Source organism: Prionailurus bengalensis, chromosome B1 (genome assembly GCF_016509475.1).
Source record: "Prionailurus bengalensis isolate Pbe53 chromosome B1, Fcat_Pben_1.1_paternal_pri, whole genome shotgun sequence".
NCBI lineage: Eukaryota > Metazoa > Chordata > Mammalia > Carnivora > Felidae > Prionailurus > Prionailurus bengalensis.
This window is the reverse complement of record NC_057344.1, coordinates 165,748,168-165,756,144: the sequence shown is the minus strand read 5'-3', so window position 1 is coordinate 165,756,144 and position 7,977 is coordinate 165,748,168. Positions and strand designations below refer to the sequence as shown.

The 7,977-nt window shown below is 43.1% G+C and overlaps 1 protein-coding gene across 1 annotated transcript in view; it reads right to left on the bottom strand.

The window, feature by feature from the left end:
- Positions 1-1,596: 1,596 nt before the first annotated feature.
- The window catches only part of TEC (tec protein tyrosine kinase), a 126,731-nt gene continuing 120,350 nt past the window's right edge, over positions 1,597-7,977 (bottom strand). The window contains exons 15-18 of the mRNA XM_043572716.1: positions 7,575-7,639; positions 3,680-3,798; positions 3,436-3,593; positions 1,597-2,278 (exon numbers count right to left, since the gene is read on the bottom strand). Of these exons, the coding sequence (XP_043428651.1) occupies positions 2,195-2,278; positions 3,436-3,593; positions 3,680-3,798; positions 7,575-7,639 (426 nt within the window). The 3' untranslated portion in view covers positions 1,597-2,194. The remainder of the gene's footprint in view (positions 2,279-3,435; positions 3,594-3,679; positions 3,799-7,574; positions 7,640-7,977) is intronic.

The window sequence follows — 7,977 nt, the reverse complement described above, 5'->3', positions numbered from 1 at the left end:
TTTTGAAGATTGTTGAAGAAAAGGTTCCCAAATATTGTCAGGTGTTACCCATCTTGTTTTCCACATCAACAGTATACGTAACGATTAGCACAAGGATTATACTCTGTCCTCACTTTCTTCAACACCATCCAGCACTTTGAACATAGCTCCTCCAGGTGAACAGGGAAGTGTGGGAAGGGACAGGGAGGGGTGGGAGGGGTCAAGGTGAAGGAGAAAGGAAGGAGAAAGACAGAAAAACCATACTCAAACCCGAGTATCACGAATATGGTCAACTCCTTGAATGAGCTACAATTCAGTTAAAAGGTACGTATGTGTTTGTGATGGGGGTACAGGTAAACAGGAAGATGAGGAGGAAGGTGGCAAACAGACAGTGACAAGACTTAAGATCATTTTTTTTCCATTATAAGGAGGGTACGGAAGGACAGCTCTCAGTGGATGGACAGACCCAAAGGGAAAGAGATGGCCCCCCAGGGTCTTAGGGAGGCACTACTCAAGACAGCCAGCAACAGTTCTGTGTTCACACAACACCTGTGGCACAGGGGACGCCATGGCAGTCCCCAGAGTGATCAGAACTCCTTAAAGAAAGGCCCTGGGGGCGCCTGGGTGGGGCAGTTGGTTAAGTGTCCGACTTCAGCCAGGTCACGATCTCGCGCTCCGTGAGTTCGAGCCCCGCGTCAGGCTCTGGGCTGATGGCTCGGAGCCTGGAGCCTGCTTCCGATTCTGTGTCTCCCTCTCTCTCTGCCCCTCCCCCGTTCATGCTCTCTCTCCTCAAAAATAAATAAAAGTTGAAAAAAAAATTTTTAAGAAAGGCCCTGTGTGTTGGGTGTTTCTCAGCTTTCTACCCCCGTAAAACCAAGAAAAATGTATGGGGCAATACATGGCCTCTGCTACTGATAAGAAACTGTTTCTCTTCCCTGGGCTCATGAGCGAAAATGAAGTTTCCACCTCAGCTGGTGTCTTAGTCAGAGATTGTTAACAGTCAAAAACCCACTCAAACAAACTTGATCACAGGGTCTACCATGAGGCTATCTCACTGAGATAACTGTCTCACTGGGACAAACTCACTGATCCAGGAATCCAAGTCCAACCAGGTCTCCTGAAAACCATCTGGGAGATGGCTCAATATACCATTCTCTTCATTTTTCCTGGTTTCTCCGCCAGAAGCTGAACTTGCTCCTGGGTCTTGCTTGCAGTGGGGGCAGGCTTTGTTGTGAACATCACATTCTCATCATTCTCCCCCAGAGCCCAGCACCTCCACTTACAGCATCTATGTCCTGGGGCAGATTCTTAAGCCATAAAAAGTGATTGATTACCCCTAGTTCAACTTTTACCTAGCCCCTTTTAGTGATAGATACCATGGGCAGGGTCAATCAGCCCAAACATGGGCCTGGTTAGGGGCTTAAATTAGACAGGTACCCCCAAACATGTCTGCCTAAATGGAGAGGGAATATTAATGGCAGACTTTTTTCTCTTCGATAAGGAATATTTGATCCCTGGGGCAAAAGAAATTGACAGCTGCAAGGCACAGTCCCTAGTCCTAAAAAGGAAAGCTCATGTGTTACAGAATTGAACGTGCTAATTAAAAGACAACTCATGTTTCTTATAAATATATATCTTTATATATTATATATTTACAATATATACAGCATACAAATCTTTTTAATGTAATACTAATCGCAGTCTTGAAAACAGAGGTTTTCAAAACAAAAGAAGGGTACTTATCCAAGATGGGTTCCTGATTCTTCCAGAACCCACATTCCAGACAATGCCTCAGGCCCAGATTTCCACAGACGTCAAAGATAAGAGAAGGGTTGCTGGAACAAGGCTCTAATTCCCTATCTCTTCCCAGATATCCTGACCTTCACTGGCACCAGCTAACATGGCCCCATGTACACCCCTAAAAAGGGCAAACCTTGGGGTCTGGGCATGGTACCTCGCACGTGGTAGGCACTCAAATACCTGTGGAATGGATAAAAGTGAGTGCTTTCCATCGCCATCTCTAAGGCAGCATTTCCATAATCTGAAAGGTTCAGTGCCAGAGCTCAGGCTGGTCTAGAAGCAAATGCTTTAGGTGTTTCCACTTTATAAGTAAAACAATCTACACATCCGAGTGCTAAATAAATTAAAAGTTAGCCACAAAGTGCCATTTCTTCCTCATGCTTTGGAATCTGGACGTCACAGATCACACCATCACTTATCTTCCAAAAGTTTCTTCACATTCGACTAGTTCATCTATCGTGCGCAGCAAATCTTCAAAGGAAGGCCTTCCCTCCGGTTTCTACAACGAAAAATCAAAGAGAAGCTGTGGGTTCCAGAATCCATTCCAAAACTAATTTCTCACTGCTCAAACTCAAATAACTGCAAGATACTGATCGTCTGGTACTAGAACATGCAGGCATCTCCAAATGGGACTTCTCTATTCTACACATACTATTGCTAGACAAACCTTTCTCCTACACTGCTTTTGTGTTCCCACTCAAGAAGCTAAGAGAGCTCTTTATTGCCTGCAAAATCAAGTCCTGCTAATTCGCAGTGCCCTCTATACCCTTCCCCTCCCCCACCCTCTTGCTATCCAGTTTCATTTCCCACAAAAACTCTCACATGGGCTTTCTACTCTATCAGACCAATCTCTATCCTCAGGTACACACACCACACTCATTACCACCACCTTACCTTTGCTCACACTGTCCTCTCCCACCCCCAGCAGCCCTTCCTGCCCAGGCCACTCCCATGCCAATCAGTGCTCTTTGGAGGCATCATAGTAAGTGACCACGAGCATAGGCTCCGCCTCTCTGTAGCAAAGTGGCCTTGGACAAGTGTCAACTTCGTGGGCCCTGGTCTTCTCATCCACAAAGTGGTCACAGTAAAAGTCTCTGTACCTCAAAAGGTTATTTTGAGAACTAAATCTAAAACACTTGGTACCGTGCCTAGCACACAATATATGTGAGTTAATACTATCTTTCAAAAGTCATTTTAGTGCCTAATCTCTTCTATGAGGTGACATTTTAATACATGGGGAAGGAACCCTTCCAAAGACTATGAGTAAAGAGATCTGGGGAAGTCGAGGTTTGGAGAAAGAAACCCTCTCTCATGAAAGAGTAATAGTTCAACACTACAAGAAGTCCGCGGAAAGAAGAGCTACTTCTCCAGGATTATTCCCTGAGTCCCTAACTCAGGCAACTGGGACAGGATTTCTACTTGGGAGTGGGGTGGCAGCCTGCATTTATTATCTTATTTTCATCTTCCATGTCTTCACATTCTTCTTCCCGTTACTCAGACCTGATTTGAGAGGGCTGGCTTTCCACCTAGAGTTTGGAATCATACAAAACGTGCACTGACTCACTAGGCTGTGAAGACTATACGTTACTAATCTACCAAGCCCAGATCCCTACATGTTTTCAGGATTCAGGAAGAAAGCACACAAAAAATCGTTACCTCCTGCCAACACCTCAGCATCATCTCGTACACGTATTTGGATGCCAACTTCGGCCTATAGAGTCGGTGGCCACGAGTAACCATGGTTACCACTTCATAGTTGGTGTTTTTCTCAAACGGCATTCTGCCTTCGGTGAATATTTCCCACATTAAAACACCTGGAAAAAGAAAGAGAAGGATCACCCACGGATGCGCCCACTTCCTCTTCAGAGCAGAGCCGAGGAAAAAGAGACCATGTTCTTACCAAATGACCAGACGTCTGATTTGCTGCTAAAGCGGCTGTAATTAAACACCTCCGGTGGACACCACTTCACTGGAAATTTTGCACCAGAAGAACTTGTGTACTGATCATCCAAAACATACCTAAAGTAAGACACGCCATAGGTTTATGCCTCTGAGCTATGATCTACATTTTGTACGTGCTCTTCAATTTTTTTTTTCTTTCCTCTTAGAATCAAAAACACAGTTGACTGAAGTCCAACAAGCATCCGGTTGAAGCTAAATGTTTGCCTCAGTGGCCACGCCTGGTGATTTCCATCTTCCTCTGAGCTTCATTTATGTGCTTGAGATGGGCACGTTGTAACATTAGTACCTGCCCTTTTGTGTTTCTGTGTTGTGTTTGTTTTTTATAATAGAGGCAGAACACAATAAAAGAGTTAGCAAACTTTTTCGGGGGGGGGGGGGTTAGCAACTTTGTTCTTTAAACAAAATTTAACCCGAAGGGCCCACATGTAAAACATCTAAAGCAGAGCTGCTCTAAAGGAAGTGGTGCAGAGCATTTGGAGACGCATGTGCTTTTAGCCCCCACAATTCCACAGAGTGCAATTTAAACCTCCAGCAAATGAAAACAGCAAATTGCAAAATGACATATGTAAATGGTGGAGTATATATTTATATGCCATGACATCTGCCCCCCCCCCCACACACACACAATTACACACTCAAAACAATACTATGTAATTTTTGCTATGCAAGCTTACTTATGTTCTTCTGGATAGACACACACAAACTGGTAACTCTGGCTACCTGGGGGGAGGACCTTTGATCGGGGCGGTGAATATGGGGACTTCAGCCCTTTCCGTTATGTGTTCTGTATGTATTTACAAAAGGAATGCATTTATGTATCACATGAACACATCAAGTTAATTTCTAAAAGCTCCATGAGAAAACATTCACATAATTGCACAAAATTCCTTTGCTGCATGGACAAGGATGGTAACAATGCCACCATGGGCTGGATCAAGTTGCCAATCAGGGGAGTCGGAATTCAGTGTTTAATGAGGACTTTAGAGGGGCTGATGCGAAAGCACAGATTTTCTGAAAGCCAAACCTGTGAAAATCAAACACGTGAAACTGGAGGACTGCCCCTCAGAGAAAATCTTCATAAAAAGCATATAAAGAGCAGGGGTAAGTACTGCCCTGGCAGGCAGCAGTCCTGTTCTCATTAGGAACTAAACATGGCCTGTATGACCTGTTCCTTCTGTGGCTTCATACCTGCTCCTTGTGCTGGCCCTGGGCTAACCACCCTGGCCCTCTTTTGATTCCTTCAGCAGGCCAAGCTTGTCCCAGATTTCAAGCTTTTATATTTGCTGTTTCTTCCACCTGGAATATTTTAGCCTCAGATTTCCACCTAATTGGCTATTTCTGCCTTTTTGGTCTCAGTTCAAATATCCTGGTCTCAAAGAGGTCTTGCGACACGAGTAGGCATTTTCCAAAGAAGACATTCAGATGGCTAACAGACACATGAAAAGATGCTCAACGTCACTCATCATCAGGGAAATGCAAATCAAAACCACACTGAGATACCACCTCACGCCTCACATCAGAATGGCTGAAATGAACAACACAAGAAACAACACAAGAAACAACAGGTGTTGGTGAGGATGCAGAGAAGGGGCAACCCTCTTGCACTGTTGGTGGGAATGCAAACTGGTGTAGCTGCTCTGGGAAACAGGGTGGAGGTTCCTCAAAAAACTGAAAATAGAACTACCCTATGATCCAGCAGTCACACTACTAGGTATTTACCTAAAGGATACAAAAATACAGATTCAGGGGCGCCTGGGTGGCGCAGTCGGTTGAGCGTCCGACCTCAGCCAGGTCACGATCTCGCAGTCCGGGAGTTCGAGCCCCGCGTCGGGCTCAGAGCCTGGAGCCTGTTTCCGATTCTGTGTCTCCCTCTCTCTCTGCCCCTCCCCCGTTCATGCACTGTCTCTCTCTGTCTCAAAAATAAATAAACGTTGAAAAAAAAAATTAAAAAAAAATACAGATTCAAAGGGGCACGTGCACCCCAGCATAGCAAAACTATCAACAATAGCGCAACTAAGGAGACAGCCAAAGCGTCCATTGACTGATAAATGGATAAAGAAGACGTGGTACATATATACAATGGAACATTACTCAGGCATCAAAAAGAATGAAATCTTGCCATTTGCAATGATGTGGATGGAGCTGGAGTATATTATGCTAAGCAAAGTAAGTCGGTCAGAAAAAGACAAATACCATATGATCTCACTCATACGGCTTAAGAAACAAAACGGATGAACATATGGGGGAGGTGGAGACAGGGAAACAAACCATAAGACACTCTTAATGACAGAGAACGAACAGGGCTGATAGAGGGAGGTGGGTGGGAGATGGGCTACATAGGTGATGGGGATTAAGGAGGATACTTGTGATGAGCGCTGGGTATTGTATGTAAATGATGAATCACTGAATTCTGTTCCTGAAACCAATATTGTGCTGTATGTTAACCAGAATGGAAATACAAATGTGAGAAGAAAACAAACAAAAAACAAAAAGAAAAAAACACAAAGAGGTCTGTCTTCCAAAGCACCACAGCTACTATGACCCCGCCCCACACCATCACTGCCCCCACTAGCCCCAAGTGACCTCTATCTTAGGGATGAGCAAACTTCTTCTGTAATGGGTCACGTGATAAATATTTCAGGTTTTTCAGGTGATACAGCCTCTGCCACCACTATCCAACTCTGCCTTTGTAGTGTGAAAGCAGCCACAGACAACACGTAAGTATTTACGCACACTGACATCTGAATTTCAGATAATTTTCACGTGTCACGAACTTCTTTTAAGTTTTGCCAATCATTTAAAATTTGGAAAACCACTGTTGGCCCACAAGCTGAATAAAGAGGTGTTGGGTCACATCTGGGCCAGAGGCCATGGTGTGCTGATCCCTGCTCTGTCACACCACTGTGTTTTCCCTTCTCCATGATTGTCTCAGGTCTATGTCTCTCTCTCTCCTCCTGAATATAAGCCACATGCGGGCAAGGACCCATATGCCTTATTCTCTGCTCTGGTTCAGCCTAACACCCTGGTACACAGTAGGCACCTAATTTCTTTACGGATGGATGTACGGATGAGTGAATGGACAGAGAGGAGGAAAAGGACAAACAGTATGTTTTCAAGGTCTTTTCTAACACACCATTAAAATTACAAAAATTATGAGAATAAAAACACAACAGATTTGGGTATTCTAAGAACTTTACCCCTAAATACATTTTCTGTGAAAACAAAAGATTCTAGAAATCTAACCCAAACCAAGGAAAAAAATGAAAGTAACATATTTAACATGCTATACTACCACCTAGTGGAGAGAATTATTAACATTGCAATGTACGCTTTTTTAATGAATTCATTTATCACAGAACCGTGAACAAGATTTCCTTTCTCCTTCGTCAGTGCAGATTATTCCCATGCTTATTAATTCTACAAGCTAATGTGACTATCACCTGAAGCCACATAATAAAGCATGAAGAAGTCATAATTTCTCCACAATTTGTTGACCTGAGAAAAAGCCCAAGGTAGCAGTAAAATGGATACGTTCAGCAAAGAAATTTTTCAAAATACAGATAATCTAATTTATTTTATTTCCTTATATCAAAACACACTAAAAAGCAGAAAAAACAATTAGTCTGCCTATGAAAATGATGAGTACTACAGATATTTTGCTAATAGAACAAAAGATGTGGTTTAAAAACAGCTCTTAAATAGGCCTCAGAGAAAGAAGCTGACACAGTCAAACTGCAAAGAAAAAGCCAGGCTTTCTGTACCTTCAAAGGTCGCCGTCTCATATTAATTTAATCCAAAACTGATAGAAAACGTTCATATAGACTCAGCCTTACCTGGCCATTCCAAAATCAGATACTTTCACAACTCCCGCCTCATTTACTAGACAATTTCTGGCAGCCTGGAAAATAACGTTTCAATGGTATAAGAGTTACAAAGTTCTACAAAGTAAAAAAATATAAATTCTGTTTATATTAAACTTAATATAGCCCAGTCAACATTTACAGAAGGTGGAAATGTCTCTTCATAAATTGTTTTTATCCCCGTGGAATTGTCTCCAACATATATTTGAAAAAATGGGTAGGAAGACAGGTCAGCAGGTCGTATGTGCAATAGAGCATTATTACATGACGTCACCAATTGTCAGACCCAAATGAGGACTAACCAGATCAACCTACTTCCCCCCCTCCCATTCCTATTTTTATTAAACTGTGAGATTTTCTTACTGATAATATCTCT